The sequence below is a fragment of the Fundulus heteroclitus genome, chromosome 6 (genome assembly GCF_011125445.2).
Source record: "Fundulus heteroclitus isolate FHET01 chromosome 6, MU-UCD_Fhet_4.1, whole genome shotgun sequence".
NCBI classification, from domain to species: Eukaryota; Metazoa; Chordata; class Actinopteri; order Cyprinodontiformes; family Fundulidae; genus Fundulus; species Fundulus heteroclitus.
In genome coordinates, this window is record NC_046366.1 from 15,483,438 (window position 1) to 15,506,607 (window position 23,170).

Below are 23,170 nucleotides of genomic sequence, written 5' to 3' on the forward strand. Positions count from 1 at the left end.
TCTCTATCGTTGCAATAAAATCTTGCTTATGGGCACCTATATTGATTTAATTCTCAAGTTACTCATCATTACGTTTGACTTTTTTTTTTTACCATTCCACCTTCACTCAACCTTTACATCCATCACCACTGCTGTGAGTGCCACACATTTCTCAGGGCTCATCATTTCCTCTCTCCTCTCATGTCTCTCTATTTCTCCTTTTCCCCGCTCCAGGACATTTTCTTTCAGTAGCAGTGTGCCGCTTTATATGTAGAAAGTTAAAGTGCTATTTTCTCAAAGAGAAACAAGAGAAGGGTCGGAAAGCAAATAGAACCTTGACATGAATAAATAAACATGGTCACTGAGGCTCTCTGTCTGACAGAGCTTTGGACTGTAGTTCATACAGTAACTGTAGCATTCTCTATAATGTGTGTCAACTGTCAGACATATAAGCATGATCTTTTCATAATTATTCAATGATCAGTTAACTCTACTGCTGTTATTCATATTTACACTTTAATAAATTCTCTTTTTTCTCATTCTAACTTTTGAACGTCTTCAAGATTTGGCTTTTGATGAAACTCCGTCTACAGTAATAGTTATGGCTACCACAAATGTTAAAATAAACAACATGCCATATTTAATGAGTTTCATTTTGTGCACAGGTTACTAGGCAGTAACACGCAGAGTTTGAAAACAGTATTAGATCTGGAATGGTTTGAAACCCATCATGGTGAATATACATGTATTTGTTTCCCATGAAGAAGGTAAATTACCATATTCAAGATTCATATGCAAACAACTTGTATCTAACTTTCAGCAAAGTGGCATTTTGTAAAATTTATTTAGACCTCCCTGCAATGAATTTGCCCTAAATCATGCAATGATATTATTGTGAATGAAAGAAAGGTTGGCTTTACCTCTAATTGTTGATGTTTTTATATTCTGGCCAATGATATGCCTGTATTAAGTCATATTATTTTTGGCTTATTTCTTTGCACATTTTCAACTTTTCCAGATGTTCTCCCATCTTATGCTCAGCGAGCCTCACGTATGTTTAGATAAGTAGGATTTCTGAATAAGAGGTTTGTGGTTCTCAGAACTTTATTTAAATATAGATATTACCCAGCTCTTTTAGGAAGTCAAATTCAAAGTTAAATCAGGGAAGATTTTGTTTTATCTCTACGCCTTAATATTTAAATATTTTTACTTTCCCTACTGTTTTACAAACTAATTGTTTGTAATGTTCAGCAATTATAAGATATTTAGTAAAGGAAAACTGTGTCAGATGTGTCCGATATACAGCTTATAGTTGGCAACCAACACACATTTTGTTACTTAGGCTTTCTCCAACTTTTGTTAGACGTATGTTTCATCCAGACCACACAAGCTCAACACAGTGGGTACAGACATCTCCACCACTTTAAAACGTTTTTACCAGCAAGTTAAATACAGACCAAAGCCTGAAATGACCTTGACATTTTAAAAGACTCACTAATTTATAAAGCATGTTATATTATTTTTTTTAGGGGGTACCCGCTGCAAGGTTTCATGTTAATATGACATCATTGCCTTTAGATGTAATGAGATCAGTGCTTGAGATAAACTTCTGGCCTTTCTGCAGCTTTGCAATGCATGAATGAGCAAATTTCATAGTTCAAACTAAAAAGAGCTCTGGTAAATTGATGACTGCTCACTTTCTGCTGCTTTTTAATGTGAAGTGGGTGTACTAGCATACATTCAAAACTCACACTCATGTACAGTGACATCATCGCTTAAATTTCCAGAGATTAAATATATAGCCATCTGCCTCACTAAGTATACTGGAACTCATGGATCCTTTGGGGGAAGTTTTGTTCTTATTTAAACTGGAACAGCCCCTACATTTAGGGATCTGGTCCAGTGAAGCACAAATACAAACATTTCCAGTTTCAGTGAGTAGTTTATTCCAAAGATACAACCTGTAGAAAACAAATACGCCAATACTAAAAAAAAAATGGAACCAATGCCTGTCAGTGAAGGGAGTTCGATGTTCCCAACAAACAATATTGAATTAGTTATCTTGTTTCATTTTATGCAATATACTTATCAAAATAATTAGGTTCAAATTCAGACAAATTTTAGAATTATTTGCTTGGTGATGGTCTTATATAGATGGAATCTGAATCCAGTATACCTATTTGCTTCTTTTAGTGTGTACTGATTATATTCTTTTTAAGTATTCAATTATTAAGTATTCAATTATTCTTACTTCCAGAACCAAAAATTGTTGTGGTTCTGGAATTGTGCTGCTCAAGGAGGCTGCGTGTTAGAGTAGCTGTTTGTATTCTGCAATTATTTTCAAGAAACTTAAATTCCTTTTTTTTGTGGATAAAGGCTACTTTTTTGGGATGTTTTTTTCCCACAGCTGTTGGATGATGTGCTGGTTGAAGGATTTTTGTTGGGTTTTTTCATTTTTAGGACATCTGTTATGATGCATAACCATAGCAACCAATTTGTTTTTGTTTTTTTACATCTGGGAGCAGCTCATTAACATATCAAAAGCTGAAATATTGCTTCAACTATGTCCCCAAATCCCAGATTAGCTAAAAAGGAGGCACAGAGGATCCAGAGCAGGAACAAGACGAAGAGAGAAGGAGGAAATTTAAACCATCTCTTCCATCCATCATTATGGGCCATGTGAGATCTTTGGAAAACAAGTTGGATGAATGGCAAGCCTTAACAAAGCCTTTACTGAAACATGGATGCAGGATCATATCCCCAACTCCAGCTTCTCTCTGCCAGGCTTTCTGACCATATGAGCAGACAGAGATTTAAAGAGGAGCAGCAAGAGCAAAGGTGGTGGATTGGCCGTGCTGGTGAACAGCAGACAGTGTCATCCAGGAAATGTTACACTGAAGTTTGGTCTCTGGAGCACAGATAGTGACATATTAGCAGTGATTTTTCATCAGTATTATTTACCCAAGAGGTCACCTGTGTTATTTTGGCAACAGCCTACATTCCATGTACTGCTGTTGCTGACACTACATGTGATGTCATCAGCACAGTCGTAGATAAGTTACAAACACAACATCCCAGGGCATTTGTGGCAATACCTGGTGATTTTAGTTATGCCTCAGTCTCTGTTATGCTTCCAAATTTTCACCTGCTCCACTAGAGAAAGCAAAACTCTGGACTTGTTTTATGCAAATGTCAAGGACCCATACACCTCTAAAGCCAGGCCTCTTCTTGGCAAATCAGATCACTACTGACAAGCTGCATTGCTATCTGGGAAATGCTTCAGACTGGAAATGTGTAGAAAGAGTGTTGAAGACAGCGGAAAGAATCACCGGGACAGTGCTTCCCTCCATCCAGACACTGCTTGGCCAGGTCTAAGGGAACCATAAAAGTTCAGTTGCTTCAAATGAAGAACAACCAGAATCACCTCTATTGCACTGTAACTGTATCTGAGAGTATCTTTACTATCTGTATTATCATATGTTCCATTTGCTGTTGCAATACATCCTGCTGCTACTATACGTGCACTATTTATAGTCTTATACATATTTATTTCTGTATATATAAAATGTATTTTTTGCTTTACTGCTACATTCCTGACAAATAAATACTAGTTTCATTGCGCTATGTTTTATGACAAATTTACAGTCTGGATAAAAGCTAAGCAAAATTGAATCACTAATGTTTCTGTGAAATAATTAACTAGTGCTTTCAGTCACTGCATGTGGCATACTTAAGAAGAATGGAGAATCTAGAGTTGTTACTAAAATATTTTCAAGGTGTAATGCATTTACATTTAGGTTCAAAGATTGCTTCAAACAGCAAGTGAAGATTTTGATTTCGATTCTCGTTTCGATCTCTGTGTTCAGGATGTCTAATTTGTGATAGAGGAAGTAACTAAACAAGAAAAAAATAAAAATAACTCATATTTTTTCCTGCAGCTATGAGCACTGGACTCCTGTGGAGGGCCCTGTGCCTGCTGACCACACTTTGCACTGTGTCACACCATGTGCGCTGCATAGAAAACCAGACAGATCCCTCCGGCACAGAACAGGGGCTCACCTTCAGCCACGTCTATAAGATTGACATCCCGGGAAGCTCTAGTTGCACCGTAGAACGTCTGCCAGCCCGCGAGACAGGTCTAACAGATTATTATGATTATAGATAGAAATGAGAATGCAGTATGCAATATGAATTGCTATGTTTAGTGTAGGAAGATAAACACATTTTACATTGTACTTTTATTAGCATCAGAAGCTGTTAACAGCTGGTAACTGAGAAGTTAAATTTTTTTGTAGGTCTGCAACAAGATACCGCAATCAATGGAGAGAATGATATAGTCTTTAAACACAACATTAAGCTGCAGACACCCAAGTGTAATTGTGAGGAGTCAGAAAGCTTCAAGGACCTGCTGTACAGAATCAATGGACTGGAAGAAGAAGTCACCTACCTAAAGACCCAGTGCACTCAGGGATGCTGTGGAAGAGGAGGTGCTGCAGGTAGGCCATCACAACCAATGCATTTGATCAGCTGAAACTGCTTCGGGGGAAAGGAAATGCAATATAACCTATATTTCACAAAAAAAAACAACATTCAGTCTGAGCAAGATAAATTGGAATTTGCCGTTTACAACAGTCCTATTCATGTCTTTTTGTTAAGGTGTAGACACGAGCTGCAGTGGTCATGGGTCCTACCAGGACGACACCTGCAGCTGCCTCTGTAACCCAGGATGGGAAGGCCCCGATTGCTCACTGTCCTCCTGCCCTGATGAGTGCAGTGACAATGGCCGATGCGTAGATGGAAAATGTGTGTGTTATGAGGGCTACACAGGAGAAGACTGCAGCCAGCAAACATGTCCAGGAGACTGCAATGATAAGGGGCAGTGTGTGGATGGAAAATGTGTGTGTTATGAGGGCTACACAGGAGAAGACTGCAGCCAGCAAACATGTCCAGGAGACTGCAATGACAAGGGGCAGTGTGTGGATGGAAAATGTGTGTGTTTTGAGGGCTACACAGGAGAAGACTGCAGCCAGCAAACATGTCCAGGAGACTGCAATGACAAGGGGCAGTGTGTGGATGGAAAATGTGTGTGTTTCCCTCATTTTACTGGGGAGGACTGCAGTATCCCGAAGTGTCCTAATGACTGTCAAAATGGACAATGTGTGGATGGCCAATGCATCTGCGAAGAAGGCTTCTATGGAGTGGACTGCTCTTTAGGTAAGGCATTTCAAGTGATAAACACAAAGCTTATTGAATTTGAAATGGTTGAAAACATTTCTTAAGGTATTGGCAGTTACTATGCATCCTTTTAATTGCACTTATGCTGATGTAAATTATATTTACATAATTTATTGACACTATCGCCCAGCATTCATCAGAGAGAGCTTCAGTTTTTAACATATTAAGGCTGGTTTTTATACCTGTAAATTTGTCTACTTGTTTGCTTAATAGTGACCCATTATATAGTGGTTTAAAATGTAATTAGCATTTTTCATCCACATGTGCACTCCATTGATCAAAACAGACCGTAATGCACTACGGCCTTATCCAACCAACTATTTAACCTCTAAAGTCCATTAATTGTTTTTCCCTAAATGCTTGCAGACATTTTATCAGGTTTATTATTGGTTTCTAAATTAACAAACTAAACCAACAACTGAACGTACATTGTTTTGGGTGTGGTTTTTGGCTGATAATAAAAATGGTAAATGGACTGAATTTATATAGCTCTTTTCTAGTCATACAGACCACTCAAAATGCTCTACATTATTCATCCAATCGCATTCACTAACACACACAAATTCATACACCAATACAATCTTCTGATTGCAAAACGACTATCGTACTCTAGTCACTAAGCCACAATTGTCCTGTTTAAGGAACAATAAGTAATAATGAAACCTAGGGGTTAAAATCGGAAGAACACATACACAATGCCTTTCACAGAGACCCGCCATTTACTCAACAGTCCGTTGTTGCTCTAAAATTACACAGATTTTTAACTTCCACAGGATGGACATATATATCGTATTCTGTTCTATTTCTGGTCCGCTTCTCTTACTGGCTTCCATGTTAGCAGGCTGCTGCTCTTTTGCCAAAATAAAATACCAGTTGCTGTGCTCAGCTTTGGGAACACTGGAAACTCTGATGATTGGCTCAGGAACCAGGAAGTAAACACTGGCTTCAATCTGAACTGAAGTAGTTCCGAACTGTACCTCTAGGTTTGAAAGGAAAAAAAAAAAAAAAAACATTGTTGATGGAGATGACCAATTGTTTATAAGAAAATGTTACTCCCATCCCGGGAGACAAATGAGAATGATTTAAGTTGATTTTAGAGTAAATAATCTTAATCATTGCTCCTTTAACTCAATATGGCAATAAAAAGCAATAGCATACATAAAGATTCTAAGCTAAATGTTTTGTTATATAAATATTTTGTCAGGGCACCCTACAGTATCAACTTGGACAAAAAAAAATTAAATAATAGTTTCAGTTAAGAAGTGGAAAAGAATAGGTGTCACCATGCATTGGTGAGAGTGAAGCAAGCCCCCCAAAACGAAGTACTTGATACCGGGATTGGCTAAAACCAAACTTTAGTAGACAAGAACTAGGTATCACTTCGCCCAATCAGCTTGGAATGTTCCACTGAATTTCCCTCTATTCCCCAAGCTGGTTCGATGGGAGCAGTCCCATATTGATTGTGTGCAACTAAACCAAAAGTGCAACACATTATCAATCTGGCTTGCCAGGTTAAGGTAGGGTGGCTGACAAATGTACTCATTAAAGTTTAGCATTACTTCAGTATATTTTTACCCAAGTAGAAGTAAAACATAGTCGTTGACTAGATTACTCGAGGAAGAGTAAAAAATATATTTAGCAAGAAGGCTACTCAGGTACTGCGTTATGGTTCGATTATGATATCTGATTTAATTAGCCAACATCATGTAGCCAGGCAGAAAAAAATATCAAATATAAGTATGTGCAAATTCTGATATTTGAAGGTTAGATAAGACAAAAAAGTATATAAATAAATAACATAAATGCAGATCAGCAACATTTCCAAGGCCAATATAACAGTTCTGAAGCCTACAGAAGTCTCACTTTGCCTCAGACTGCATCTGTATATGGTAAAGTTTTGGTTAAAACATGATGTTTATTCATTCAGTGAAATATCGCAAGGTGGATAGAATAGCCAGAAGCTGTATTCAGGTTAGGGAAGCATTTCTTCAAAACAGTTTTACTCAGGTCATTCATTCATTTATCTCAATCTTTTATTTATTTATATAGCCGCTTATAACCACCAATCACTAGACATCCAAGGTGAATTACAATACAACCAAAAAGATCATTAACAAAGATGAAACAAGTAAAACAGATATAATTACAAAATAATACTTTTATCAAATAAAAGTAAAAAGTATGATGCAGTAAAACTGTTCTTAGACACACATTATTTTCAAAAGGCACACAACAGACATGTTGGACCAACATGTATTTTTGCAGGACAGCTTTATGTTTCCATCCATCCATTTTCTAACAAGGCTATCCCTTGTGGGGTTGTGAGGGGTGTTGGTGTCTATCTCCGGCTGTCAATGAGCGAGAGGCGGGGTACACCCTGGACAGGTCGCCAGTCCATCGCAGAGCCTTATGTTTCAAAATATAGATTTGAAATATACAGCTATGTCTTGCTCCTACTACCTCTTTGTCTACTCTCCTGTCCCACTGAGCATAACGCTGAAGTGGCCTGAGAGCCTCTGTATCCTCCCATTAGGGTCCAGTAGAATCTGCACATACAACTGCACCCAGCCAAGATTTTTGTGACCGCTTTGGTGTACATACTGGAAATGGCAGTGATACTCCCAGTCAGAAGGTGATGCCAAACACACAATAGATAATGGTAACAAATGGTCATATCAGAAGCATAAAAAACAAACAAAAAATCCAGCAAAGATTGATTTAAAAAATGCAGGAGGAGAGCTTTGCTATTTTCCCCATGTGGATAATTTTTCTTTCAGTGACAAGGATACAAAAAGTGCACTGATAAGCCGATTAGAAATCACTTTATTCTTTCTTTCAGCTCGTTTTTTCTTCTCTTCTGAGTATAAACCTGTGCATTGTTACCCCCCTAAGGGGCTGTGGTAACAAACTATATATCTCTGAGTGGAAACTGGCTGTGCAGCTACAGTATAAATTCTGTGAACAGGGGCACATGCTTTCTGCAAGAGTCAAGCAGCAGGCATACACGGATGTGGAGAGGTATGTCAAAGCCTTAATAAATCATCTTAACATTCCCCCAGAAAACATCTAAAAATAGTAGTAAAATGCATGCCCAAATTAAATTAGAGGCAGTTCTTCTGCCGTTTGGAGAGCATGCAAAACCTTGGTCTCTTTGTGAAGATATCACTCTAAATATTTAACCTGAGGAGAAAACTTATTGAACCTGTAACATTTTTTTTTGTTATTGAAATTGAATTAGAGAGAAATGTTTATTTTTTTTCTCTCATCACGATTTCCTTATTTCAAATTTGATGATTGTGATGATTTCATTTGATGAGTCCAAATTTGTTAGCTCAACAAAATAATACAAACAGCCAATGATATGTCTGTGCAAACAAAAATAGGGTTTCAAGCAAAAAAGAAAAAAGTGACTTAATTCTGTTTCTTAAAAACAAAAAGAAATGCATTCCATGCTAAATGAAGATGGTTTAAATGTTCCAAGAAAAAGTTCCCTCTTCTGACAGTGCTGTCTGTCAGATAATCAATAAATGTAAGATGGCTTTGAAAGAGCGCTCCGTTGGAATGTCAGCTTTGTCAATAAACATCCCACAGACAGTCACAGATATTGGTTATAAGTGGCTAACACTGAGGACTATTGTTGACTTACGTAAAAGCCATTTATTAAGGGATTCCTCAACCATGAAAACAAACCCAAACATAAGGAAGTAATATCTATAATTTTCTACTGACTTAAAATACTAAACCATCTCTTTCCAACCTGAGACTACTTCTTAGTTCTATGTGTAAACTGCTGTAATTTACCAAATGAGCAACAGGAGGATACAGCTCTTCGGTTACATAAGGAAGCAAATCAACATAGAGACATGTGTCACACTACCTTAGACATACCGTTGATTTGTCAGTAAAAAATATATATAATGTGTTAATTATTTGTTCTAAATTAATAATCACACCTTTCCTTGCATATAGTTCTGCAATATATATCTGACAGGAATATGTCTATACAATTAAATTGCAATGTCTTGAAAACAAGTGCAAACCCATTAGTCATGGGTGGGATTCCCACTACCACGCCATGACTTCATGATCATTTTGTGATAGAAGGATTTGCGAATGTCATTCAGCCCCAAGTTGTTGTTCTATCAGAACTGTCCAAAGGAAATGGGAAATCCTTATAAGGCAGCATTCCTCTCTGAAGCTAGACAGATGAGCTCTCTGCAGGCTTGAAAGGGCAACGTGTGAAAATTTAGTTTTTCATATTCCAGGTCTGGATAAATATAGAAAAAATAAAACTGAATAAGAAAGAAAGTTGAAGTTTCAATGCTTTATTTAATGTTTTTGTTATTATCCCCTTCACAACTTAGGTTTTTGGCCAACTTACTGTCAATTTAGGTTATGTGACATATGTTTTCAATTGGCACCAAAGGTACACCGTTTGTTTCTAAAAAAGAAAAATCCTTCACATCCAAATGAGTTAAAAAGATTCAAACTCAAAAAGGGCACTAAGAGGCAATGAATAATAACTTTGGAGAGTATTATTTTTACATTTTTGGACAACTCTGTGAAAGGAGTTTTAAAAACACTGTCTGAATTATATTTATAACCTTATATCTCAGCAGTCATTCACATGTGGAAACCATGCAGGCACAAACAAACAATTCTTATGTTTATTTTTTCAGCAAGTTGTTTTAAGTATTTTACAGAAGCAAACCTTCAAAGGCTAAAAACACTGCTGTATAAGACTGTTTCATTTCTCAGACAAGGCAGGTGCAACAAGATACCAACAAAACGGAAATAGCTTTCTGAGAAAATACTTCTGAGAAAATACTTCTGAGATCTTTGCTTCCTAGCCAGGATGATAATGGAAATGGTGATTACATTCCAAGTAGTTGCCAATAACAGAGATGCTCCTTCATCTTACAAAAAAAAAACAAAAAAAAAAACAAAAACAGAACAGATTACTCCTTAAACACTTCCAGAGAATGATCTAAAGTTAGAAAGCTGTTAGAAAGGACAGAAGAACAAAATCTTAAATTCTCTCTGTCTGTTACCTTAAGGTGTGTTTTTATGAGGTGCTTAAATTAGGGCTTCACCAGGGCTACTGGCTATTGTAGCTGTCAAACTAACAACTAATACAATTCAACTGGCTTCCAGCCCATAAAACTCATAAAATATCATCTGGTTTTATTATTAATTTGTCCTGTCATTGTGCTTTTAATATAGGATTTTATTTAATGAAAAAAACTGAAACTTGCCAAAACCAATTAAGGAGTTCAGAAATACTTTTACTAATGATTAGTTAGAAAACTCCTTAAAATATCAAATAGCTTAAATCTTAAAATGTATTACAACACTTCAATTTTAATTTTTATAAGTTTTAATTTATTTCAATGGGAAAACTTAATTTAAATGTTCTTCACAAGGGGATTTTTAAATTGTTTTTAGAGGAAGTATATATTTCAAGTTTATTTTCTTGGCACCTTTTCTGGCTACTTAGGACTAAGGAAGCATTGTTTAAATCCTAAAGGCTACCTGACCGTTGCTGTTGATCTCAGTCATCAGCTATGACTAATTCTCTGAGGAATGTTTCCAACACCTTATTGAATCTATGCCTTGAGGCATCAATGGAGTTTGGAAAGCAAAATGGGTCCAACCCAGTACTAGCAACCTACACCTAATAAATTACCTAGTGTGTATATATACCTCACTCACCTATTTCTTGTCATCAAACAATTTATACAACCTTGTACAAGCTCAGCCTAGATCAGAGGCAAAGCTACTGAGCAGGCAATTAATTATCAAAACTGTCATTTTACTGTTCTAAGATTGCCCACCTGTTAGAAAGACTTCTGGAACCATTACAAATTCAGCATATGATGCCAGTGTAAATATGCTTGTCATTTAATTTAGCAGACGGTTCTGTACTGAATTAATTTAATAATGATTTGCATGTTTAGTCAATCTACGAACATCTTTTTGATTCTTCTTTTAATCTGATGCATGTAACGTGAACAAACATGAGCTCATTATTTAATGGTAAGCATGAGCATTGTATTAAATTGGCATTCTGACTACCACTTACTGACTTACACCACAAAGTATATTAAGTGGATACCTTATGGTACCTTTATAACCCCTTACCTAAATGTTTTACATGTCACATGTTTTTCTTAATTGAAATTCATGCTACCTCATTCCAACTCACACAAAGAATCAAGAATTACATTTTTTTTAAGGTCTTTATCTAACTTTGCTTTGGGTGAAAGGTACTATAAGTTTTTGAAACTGTTTTATAGTTTTAAGTAAACTAATTAAAGAAATAATGAATTTCATAATGAGTCCTTCGGGGATGATCCATTTCTTTTTTCAATGGCAGTTGCTTTTACTTTTTTATTTAAGTATTACTAATTACATTTTAAATGATGAAATTTATCATGAAAGCTCCTATGACCCACGTCTGTGGAATTCAAAGCATCTCTCCCAGGTGAAGCAGCCAAAGGGGTCCTTTCAGTGGGGCTGACCCATGACCACGGCATCTAGACATCTAGACAACTTTTGACAACAGGTCAGGTAATACTACAGGGATATCACAACAGCCACTGGTCTTTAGGGGGCTCCATCCTGCTTGCACCCTGCAGAAAATCTTCACCTGTCCAGCTAAAAATACCACACGTTCAACCACTTATACTATGCTGCCTCAAGAGTAGATTTCAAAATTGTATTTTGGAGGAATCTAAAGCAAAAAAAACAAACACAGAAACCATGAGCAATGGCAGCCTAGACATGGAGAGTGATTGTTGGTGTTACACAATATTACAAACTTGGTACCATATACAGCTGCAACAAAATATTGCCTTTGCTCTTGCACTGCAAAGGCAATATTTTGTCTGTTGCAAACCTTTTTCTTAAGACTAAACAATAAAAGTTTGTTCAACAAATGTTCTCATGCTAACAGTGCCTATGAAGGGTAATCTATCTATCTATCTATCTATCTATCTATCTATCTATCTATCTATCTATCTATCTATCTATCTATCTATCTATCTATCTATCTATCTATCTATCTATCTATCTATCTATCTATCTATCTATCTATCTATCTATCTATCTATCTATCTATCTATCTATCTATCTATCTATCTATATATATATATATATATATATATTTAGCACAGCTTATTTATTGCTGAACTGAACACCCAGGTACTTATAAAAGTCCGCTATCTCTTAAGCCTGTGGGAATCCACCACCAGCTCCTTGATTTTCCCAGAGTTGTTCAGGAGATGGTTCCAGTGGCAACAGTCTACAAGAATTCACTGTCAGTACTCTGAGTCATCCTGGAATGAGGTTAACAATGGCAGAATCATCAGAGAGCTTTTGTAGATGTCAATCTTAGGAATTGATGGATAAATCTATGGTATAGAGGGTGAATGGGAACAGACCCAGCCCAGTTCCCTGCTGTGTCCCCGTACCAACATCTCAGAGACATAGCCTTATCACAGGCGACTATAGAGGTTGTCCAATATCCGCTAAGACAGGTATTGGTCCATGCCGAACAGCTCCAGCTCCAAGCTGGATAATGTTACAAGCACTGGAGAATACCTGTGCAATTGTGAGCCACCACAATTGACAAAGACTCCTGGATAGAAAGTCTGGTTGCCTCCATTTTGAGCCTGTTTGTAGTACTGGAGAAATCAAAGAACAAAATACTCACAGTGGCACCAGACTTCTCCAGGTTCACTAGAGCTCAGTGCAGTAGGTAGATGTTTGCATCATCCACCCTGATACCAAGCTGGCAAACTACAGCAGATCCAATGAAGACCTCACCAGTAAGCAGAGATGGTACAGGACCAGCCTCTTAACAGTCTTCATCTGATGTGGGGTCAGTACTGCCTACCTGTAGCCACAGTGGTCCTTAGGATGCCTGGTCTTTGGTTCTGGTACCGCACAGTAGAGCTGTACCCCAAAGGACGTGCAACTGAAAGAGGAGTGGGTCCCTGAGCAAGACCCTTAACCCCAGATTGCTTCCCGGGCGCCGCACAGTGGCAGCCCACTGCTCGCCAAGGGGATGAATTAAATGCAGAGAACAAATGTCATTGGAATATATGTTGCAATGACAATAAATATGATTATTATAGGGTTGGATACAAATGCATGCCAATCTTTTCAGATTCCTTTTTGATAAAAAAGAAATGCTGAAAACCATTACTTATTCTTCTTCAATTTCACTGGTGACTGTGGCCAGATTACTTTACCTGCAATCAAACTGTTTTGGGTTTGATTCCAGCTTCCCTCAGTCCCATATTGATGTTCCCCTGTTCAAGGCACTGAATCTAAAGTTACCTACCTACCTGTTGCTGTATGTATAACAGTAGAAAAAACCCCACCGCATTATTTGAAAGATATCTCACCAATTCTGATCCTGAAAACATATTTCCATACTAGAATAAGAAGATAAACAGTTCAGACTCTCACGGTAGCAGGTCAGCCTTGTCAAACCTTTAGTTGCTTCAAGGTTTTTGGCCCTGTGGTGGCGAAGAATAACTACACACAGACCTTTGTGTGTGGGTGGGACTGAACTTAATCCAACATCAATAGTGGTGCCGTGTCAGAGGGGATGTCAGGGTGAAAAGGAAAAGTGGGAGGTATGCAAAAAAAGCAAAGTGTGTTGTTATAGGGAGTTAGAAATATTAGTGTTAATGGGTGTGCAGAAAGGAACTGCATAAAAGGAATACAGTGGAGAAATTCTTTGTTTTATATGGCAACTTTCCGTATAATTAATGGATGACAGATGTCAATCTCCACTTAGTGAAGGGCATTTGGGTTGTATTTCATACTTTAGTAATCCCAGAGGGAAATTTTAAGTAATTTCACTCTGGGATTATTAAAGTATGTCTGATTCTGATTCTGATTTCAAACATAACATTAATTAATAGGACCAACATGTCATTCTTGTAATTTAAGGTTTTTACAATTCTTTGGCAAATGCTTTACCACTTAAGAACGTAAAGTACATAATTTTTTTTCTTTTTTTTTTAGCTTTAAGGTATGCCTAAACATTCCAGGTTTCAAGTCTTAGCAGGGTTATCTCTTCCATCTGGTTTGACATAATATTTAAGGGCACAGGTTGTTGACCTTCATGCCTTGAGTTTCATCAGGGGTATTAGCTAGCAGTTCCTGCATGGAAAATGACATATAAGTTCAAGGAAAAACACAGAGCTTCCTGATGTTGCCTTGTGGAATACCACCTGAACCTGATGTAAAATCCTTCCCCGCCAACAAATCCTGCACCAGACGTTACACAAATTTAGTTCACAATACACCTTGATTTTTGTCCTCTTAAAACATTTTCTGTCCCTGTAAATTACCCAGCTTCTTTGTAGAAAACCTTTCTCTCCCACACTACGGAAGCACTGCCTTCTGTCTTCTGGCTACGACTCTGCCCTATATCCTTATTTATACTGTTCACCCCTCTTTTAGTGCCCTTTTTCCATTGTTTCCACTAAAATACACAGGACCTTTTGCTGTAAGACCACAGAAGAACAGAATTTATTTCCAGCTGGGTGAGAATCTTCCGTTTTTAAACAATAATGACCTCCTTTTGTCTCGTTTATGCATCTGTCAGTATATTTCCTCCGACAAAGCAGCAGGAGAATTATGTTTTCAGCATATTTACATCAACCCATTAAGTGTGAAAATGTCGCTTAATGTTGAAAAAACAGCAACTGAAAGGGAAAGATTGACAGAGAGAACTATTTGCCAGTCAATGAAAATAAACTTAATTCTGTACTGAGTTTTGACCTCTGTTTCTCTTGTCTCTCTTTCAGTCCTCGCACCTCAGGGTCTGCGGTTGGTCGAAGTGACAGATGTCACTCTCCTGGTGGAGTGGGACTCTGTTCAAGGGGCAGAGTATTATGTGTTAACTTATCATCCCAAATTTGATGAGGGTGCCATGAAGCAGGTATATCTTTGTTGTTGAATCTTTTTTTTTAACTCTTCGTATAAATCTAAGTTCTGTCTTTTTGCCATAAGTTGAAAATATATATTTTTTTGCCGTATCTCAGGCTCAGATTCCAAACTCGGAGAATTCCTACTTCATTACGGGACTCACTCCAGGTGTTACCTACATTGTCCAGGTCCGTGCCGTCATCAAAAATATTCAGAGTGAAGCAGATATGATTGAAGCTACCACAGGTGAGACCAGACAGCACAGCAAAATTTGTTTTTTTTATTTCAAGGAAACCATATTTAGCAGATTTCATCACAGCAGAAAATGTCAATAACCATTTTCCTTCCCAGAGTTGTATCAGGTTACCCATTGTCATCTTGTATAGATGATGGCAGGGTGTACACTACGGTGTCTTCTTCAGCAAATTCCTAATATTATTGAGAGGATTCAGGTTTGAAGTTTGAGCTGATTAATTTTTTTTATTTTTTCTGTGTTTTTGTGGCATTAGTGGCTTGTTTTTTCAAAGTAGGCTTTCAGGAAAGAGGGTTTGAAAGAGGGGGAAGCCATGCGGTAAAGGACCTCAGGCAGGACTCGAAATTTGATCAGCGGCGTAGACGACTTCAGGCTTCCACATACTCGAGCGTACTGTGCGCATACTGTGAGCTTGGCAGACTCCGTGCTAACTCTCAGCGGACGTGTTACCCTTCATAGTTGAGCGTACTGTCGCCTACATTTCTTGTGGCAAATTCCTACAATTCCCACACTTTCTGTCAGTGGGACAAATTTGCGGAACGGATGATAAAATGTGTGATTAGTTAGCAGAGCACCTAGAGTCGTTTCTTTTCCAGCAGGCTCCCACCGCACAGCTGTCAGTGAGAACAGAGAGGAACTGTGATGTTGGCATCCTTGCGACTGCCTGCTTGGAGCAGCTCAGTCTATCAAGCTCAGTGTCTATATAAAACAGTTTGATGTAAAGACTTCTTGACGCCGCACAGTTCATAGTGACACAAAAATTGAGCTCTGCACATCCCTGTATATGTGGACTCCTCGCAAAGTCCGCGTGAGTATGCATGGAGTCTGCGCAAACTCAAGGCGGACTCTGTCTGTGCAAGTATGCGGGGACCTGAATGCCTCCAACATGGGTCATGCTCACTACCCCGGAGCATGCCCCTGAAAATTACACTTTTAAGCTCCTTCAAGCCCCCTTTTTCAGAGTTGGAGCTCCATGAACAATCGAGTAAAACGAGTTAATGATTCAATGCCGTGAAATCCCACATAAAGCAGGTAAGATACTCTCTCAGTTATGCCATCTCACCATTGAGTAAACATGTGCAAAGTTAAAGAAAATTTGTGCATTACACAACTGAAAGATATGTATTTTATCTGGTGCTTGTCCTCTCGTCTTTCTATAGCCACCCTGGGCAACCGCCCAAATGGCTTATATCAACAATTGTCTCTGGTCATGAATATTACAAACATTTGAGCTTTTAATTATTTATCTTAACCACAAATCCATTCAGTGCAACTACACTACATTTAAAAAAAATCAGCAGTGGATGGACAATAATTCATTGAATGTTTTCTCTAACCCACGCAGTGTCAAAATCACACACGCACACACACACACACACACACACACACACACACACACACACACACACACACACACACACACACACACACACTGATTAAATGTTCTTTAGCAGTGTGCTTCCGCTTCACATGTGTTTTCCAGACACCAATAAGCTTTGGGCTTCATTCTGGTTGGATATTTAACCCCTTTCTCACATAATTGGTAGATTTCATTTTAATTAGTGTGTTTCCTGGCAGAAAGTCCCTCAGCTGGGTTGAGGGGGAAGGTTTAAAAAGGACACTCTGTAATTTTATTTTAACCTGCTTTCTCTATTCAAAGACCATTTTTTTTTTTTTTTATCTGTGTTTGGGATCATTTTGTTGTTGGAACATCAAGTTGTGCTTAATTCCAATAGCCTCACCTGAAATAGAATAGTTACAATGTTCAGCATGAACAACCCAGGAACCATAAAGACTCAACCTGGAAGATTCTGGAACAACATTGACAATAATATTAATGTAGTTTGAGAGCATGCTGACCAAGATAGATGTAGCTGCTTTCAGCCTCATAGACATTTCCACCTGCAGTTAGCAAGCTAAAGCCGGCTAACAATAAACCCCTGAAACGGATCCGACCTCTGTCTTATGTAAACCTGTATACTGCGTAGGTTAGAGAAAATTCACAATGATATCGAGCTTGCACCCAAAATTAATTTTCCAAGTTATAAATGCAAATAATGTTGATTTTTACCCATTAATTTGGAACTTATGTTAAGTCAAAGTCTTGCATTTAGATAAAACACAGATAAGAAGCAATAAAATGATGCACACTAAATTTTATGATTCATATCAAAACAGAAATAGTTATATTGCATATTTAACTATGGTTGTACAGCTTTATATGTAAAATTAATAAATGCTGAGTTAATCGTTTTTTTCCTGTGATCTTTTACTTTTAAAACTCAATATACTGTGTTTAAAAGCAAGTCTGACATTACTAAGTGTTTCATTAGGCACTGGCTTGTTGGGCATTACATTTTATGGTAATTACAAGGAAACGGCTGCATGGATGTGTTTACAAAAAACTGCAACTCACAGATGTGGTAGGAGACAGATGTGTATAGGAAGGGATTTCTTTTCTGGATTTATGGCAGTTAATGAGAAGGAAGGAGATGAGCCGGGTTGTGATGTGTGGTTCAGCTGGTTTGCGTGGAAAAACATCATCCTTCATGGCTTTTCTCACAAGAAAACACAACATCATCTGGCCTGTTGCTGTGCGAGGAGGACGCAAAATGAGGCAGATCTTTCACGGCATACTTGCATACTTTTCATTTTAACTTCAAACGATGGTCTACTTCAAAGGGGGTTTAAGTTAGTATTCTCCCATTTCCCTTTGAAAAACAAGCTGAAAAGAAAAAAAAAACCCGTCATGAAAATACCGTTTTCATTTGTTCTGTTTGATGGTTTTGTTGTATCTTTTCTCACCATATGTTATAAATTCAGAGGTACGTCCTTACCATGGGGAAAAAAAAATCACCATTGTCATTTGGTTCACATCTGTAACTTAAATTACTTCTCATTCCTATTTTATGAAAAAGGTGTGCAAAAAATATGATTTCAAAATTTTGTTTGAGTGTAGTTTACACCATAGAAGATGAAAAAACAGTAATGGAAAGAAAATAATGCTCTAATTTTTAAGATATTGTATCCAGCATTGTGGAAGTTAACTAAGATGATAGATAGGGTTATAAAAATGTTAAATGCTTTGTCAAAACTATTGCACTAATTTCAAATGTCTGGACAAATGAATCTTTACAAAAAAAGAAAAAATTGAAATTGAAAACAGTTACAGCATGCCTTCTTAATTTACCAAATTACAGCTCCCTAACATTTTATTTTATTAAGCTCAAAAAGTTGTTTCAAAAATGGAAACAATAAACAATAGTTTTGTTCAACTTAATATATATCTTTAAGAATTCAAATCAATTGTCAGATATGTGAAATGATTAAATCATTTATTTTTGTGCTGTAACTAGAGACTCCGTAAGCAGCCTTTCAGAATCAGCTTTTTTTCATTTGACTCTGGATTGCACAGTGCTCATGATTTGCTTACTTACACAATAATGCAGTAATAAAGTCAAACACAGTCTACAGTATAGAGAACACATGTATACACACTATAAACAAAATGGAAGGATTGAGAAAAGTGCAATGGTGCAATGAGCAGAGTGCAAAGGATACAGGAGTAAATTATTATTCCCATTATTGTTATTATTGTGTACATGTCAGAGGTGGAAGTGAAGTACAGGTGCACATACAAATGCAAACATACAGATCCACAGTGATGAATGGAGAGAATGCTGGAATACATAAATACTATATGCAGTGCTCTGTACATGAGGTAGGTGGATTTAGTATACAATATAAATATAAATACGACCGTATGAACAGCACTGAAATTGAGAATAAGGAATAAATAACTGATAAGTGGTATGGCGGATACAAGCAGACTTATGCCCTAACACGGCCAATTTCACCAGTTTGCATGTTAAATATGCACATTCAAATCTATTGTACGTATGATGTTTAAATTAATAATCTACACTTCCTTTAGTATCTGTTTGGAATCAAATTAATTTATTGTAAATAAATCCAAACACAAAATGTTAAACTGTCTTTGAACATCTTATGTTAGCAATTATCATATTTGGTAAAGTTAGCATTCTAAACAGTGGACATCAGTTTCTGTGGATTCCCTTCAGATGAAGTAGATTTGTCAGATATCTAAAACAATGAAGAAATATTATATTCACCAGCCTTTTCTGCGGCAACATTTTTTCAAATTTATAAAACGAGTCTTACCCCTTTTGAGCTTCCTCTAACTTTATTTTGAACACCCCTCACTGATGATGGAAAAGCCGACCTTTGAGTCGTACTCCCTCAGTAACAACTTCCACACCAAAGTTTGTTCTTAAGTGTATTAACGGCTTGGTGCTACGTAAACTAACTGAACTGAACTGAATCAAAGAAGATCGGACTTTTATAATCACTAGTCAAGCACAAATCGTCTGTCACTGTCACCAGCACATTTCGCTGAGTATATAGTACAGTCCAAAAAAATTTTTTATTCCTGTAGATGCAAAACTTCACTGTGAAAAACTGATTAGAATTCTTAACCAAAGTGTGATAGGAATAAATTTTTGTAAATTTTTTAACATCACCAAAAGGGTTCAATCGACTCTAGACGTTGAACCCATCTTAAAGGAATTTATTTTTGTGCTGACCTGTATGAACACGATAAAAAAAAAAAAGGATCAGTCTGTTCATGTTGAGTTTCACTCTAAGCTTTTAAGCAAACTCACTACACCCTTTGGCCATAAAACGTGTTAGTCCAGGGGTCACTTAACAAATTTAATTTGAGTTACTTAACATAATTGCTGGGTGGTTCATGAACGAAGAGTTTAATTAGGAAACCAACCTCTTTTTTTCTACTGTGACCCTACTATAACAATCTGTATAACTGTTCAATAAGTCACATAACTGTGCCATTCATGACTGTGCTGTGCTGTTGTACATATCTAGTATAGTTCACAAATGTTCATAACTTTTTAAGTGAGGCGAAACATCAAATATAAAAATACTTTTAGTTAAAAATTTTCTTTGTCGGTTGCTGTTGGTCACTTTTGGTCACTTTTTCCCCCCCTTTGCATCCTAACTAGACCTAAATTAAGAATCAGCTTTTAGAAAAATAGCTATCGTCACATGGGTAAAAGATAATTTCCTGCTTGGATGCTTTCCCCAAAATGTCACATGCCAGGGAATCATCACCTAGCTTGAGGACAACTGGGGGCAGACCAGGGCACATGCATTTCATTACTTACTCTTGGTTGAACAGAGACTTGTTTTAGAGAAGTTCTCGTCTGTACACCCAGTTCCATGGATTGTATTTTTTCCAGATGTCTCAACCATTGATGATATCCAAGTCACTGGCCAGACAGAGGATTCCATCCAAGTGGACTGGAAGAACCCACAGGCAGAAGTGGATTATTTCAGACTGAAGCACACTGACCCATCAGGACAGGAGGAAGAGTTGAATGTTCAGATGAGTCAAGAGGCACGCACAAAACACACTATTGTAGGTAAGTCATATTAAGGAGGAAATGCAAGATTGATTTGAAGATGCAAAATGCTGAATGATATCAAAGGCAAATGGTTGAACTGTACCAAAGAAGTACATTGAATAACAATAATCTAATTACTTAACCTTAAGATATCTTGTGGTTTAGATTTTATGTAACAATATCATTTGGAAAACAGCAAAAACCACAGAGCGCCACAGGAAATCATTCCTGCCTGTGGTCATCAATCTCTACAACGCCTCCCTCAGTGATTCAGACAGACCCCCCCCCCCCCCCTCCCCTCTGTAACTGACATTTATGCATTCTTTGCACTTTATTTGGATCTATAGTTATATATATATATATATATATATATATATATATATATATATATATATATATATATATATATATATATATATATATATATATAATTAATGTTTGTATATCTGGAGAGTGTAACTAAAGTGATTTCCCACTGGGATTGTTAAAGTATATCTGATTCTGAAAAATAAACTGTCCCTAAAAAAAACAACTCATAAGTATATTACAATTATTTGCAGTTTCATCAATCTATTAGTATAAAGATTTAAAAAAAGCACAGCTAAATAGCTACAAGTATTCACACGTCTGGCAAATTCAGATTTCAAGTTTTTTTACTGAACCCGGAAGTTTGTTTTCCATAATGAATGACACATGAATCTAACAAAAGTAAAATTATATAAAGAATATTCAGCCATTTATTTTATTTTATTCAAAAATGGCATGTACAACATTATTTATACTCTTCTCAATAACTGCTGGTCAAAAGTTCTAAAGGTATTACACTAATCAAACTCTTCTTCTCATTGCTTTTTGCATGCTTTCACTAGTATTATGATGATTTATCTTTGGTGAATGATCTCCAAAGATCGCCTTCTGATCATGTACCTGGGCCACTCCAAAACGTTAACATTACTTCCAGTTAGAGAAAACATGTTGGTAAAATTACTCAACATATGGATTAAATTGAGCATTTGATCAAACACGATTCTCTGAGGGTTTGTCATGTTTGTCTTAATAATACGTGACTGCATTAAAAGCATTTAATCCAAATATGTCAAAAGTAAAACATGACATCCCGAAATTATGTCACTTCTTAAAATGATAGAGGATTTGTTAGGTAATGGTCACTTTGCTCCTTGGTAATTTTTTTCTTATATATATATATATATATATATATATATATATATATATATATATATATATATATATATATATATATATATATATTCTTTTTTGTTAAGTAACCAAAAGAAATAAACTGACTTGCAGTGATCTGATATGCAGTGTGTAGGCACATGAAGGTAAGGATTCATGTGGGTGGGCACATGAAGGTAAGGATTAAATCTTGACGTGTGCATTTGAACGGGGGGAAATGAATTGCCAAAGAGGCAAATGGACTCTAAGCAAACTAATAGAGGATGATGGGTTCAGTTATTGTGGCTTTTAAATACTTAAACATCTTTATTCAAACATCTTCACCGTAGTTGTTTTGGGTGTGATTCAGACATGTAAGGACCAGAGAAGCATTTTCTCTTCCAGTTTGTACATAAAAGTATATCTGTATTTCTGCAGGTTTGTATCCAGGAACAGAGTACAAAATCTCTGTGCAGTCCATCAAAGGAAACACCGAAGGAAAAGCTTCTTTTACCACCGGTGTCACAGGTCAGTGACCACATCAACATTCATGAGCAACTTACCTACATATGACCCTTTGGTAATATCAGTGAGCAGACGAAGAATCCAGTTGTCCTGAAATTAACTCCTGTCTGGCAGAATTTGCATCGAGGATGTATTTGTGAAAGATAGGAGACAGAAGGGATGACTGAATGAAGATTGGAGTTAGAATGATAAATGATAGGTCTGGCACATTTGGAAATGAAATGCATTACAGAAACAGAAAGCACAACCACATTCCCTTTAGTTTTCAGTAGTGTGCCGAGTCAGAGACAACACGTCATTCTTCTCAGGACGTCTGTAATTCACCAGAGGTCAGAGCCTAAAAGGAGCAACACTTAATCAATCATACATCATACTAATGTGCCGGATTATACAACCCGCAGATAACTTCCCCACTCAGCCAATAATGACAATATGATGAATTTGGCCATCACGGGGCACGGTTATGGGTTAGTGATAGAGAGATGGAATTTACTACCTAATCATCTGGACAAGCTTTAATGTTGTGGTGAGCGGGATCACTGAGGGGAGACATGATATGAATGTAGAGACCAAAAGATGCTCCCTGATGGCTGAGGTGAGAGGGTTCGTGATT

General features: G+C 37.0%; 1 protein-coding gene across 3 annotated transcripts in view; it reads left to right on the plus strand.

The window, feature by feature from the left end:
- tnn (tenascin N) overlaps nucleotides 1-23,170 on the plus strand; it is a 72,427-nt gene that overhangs the window by 18,527 nt on the left and 30,730 nt on the right. For all 3 annotated transcript variants that reach the window (XM_036138163.1, XM_036138165.1, XM_036138164.1), the window contains exons 2-8: nucleotides 3,918-4,115; nucleotides 4,275-4,475; nucleotides 4,636-5,193; nucleotides 15,042-15,175; nucleotides 15,279-15,408; nucleotides 20,692-20,874; nucleotides 22,471-22,560. In XM_036138163.1, coding sequence (XP_035994056.1) covers nucleotides 3,920-4,115; nucleotides 4,275-4,475; nucleotides 4,636-5,193; nucleotides 15,042-15,175; nucleotides 15,279-15,408; nucleotides 20,692-20,874; nucleotides 22,471-22,560 — 1,492 coding nt within the window. In that variant the 5' untranslated portion in view covers nucleotides 3,918-3,919. The remainder of the gene's footprint in view (nucleotides 1-3,917; nucleotides 4,116-4,274; nucleotides 4,476-4,635; nucleotides 5,194-15,041; nucleotides 15,176-15,278; nucleotides 15,409-20,691; nucleotides 20,875-22,470; nucleotides 22,561-23,170) is intronic.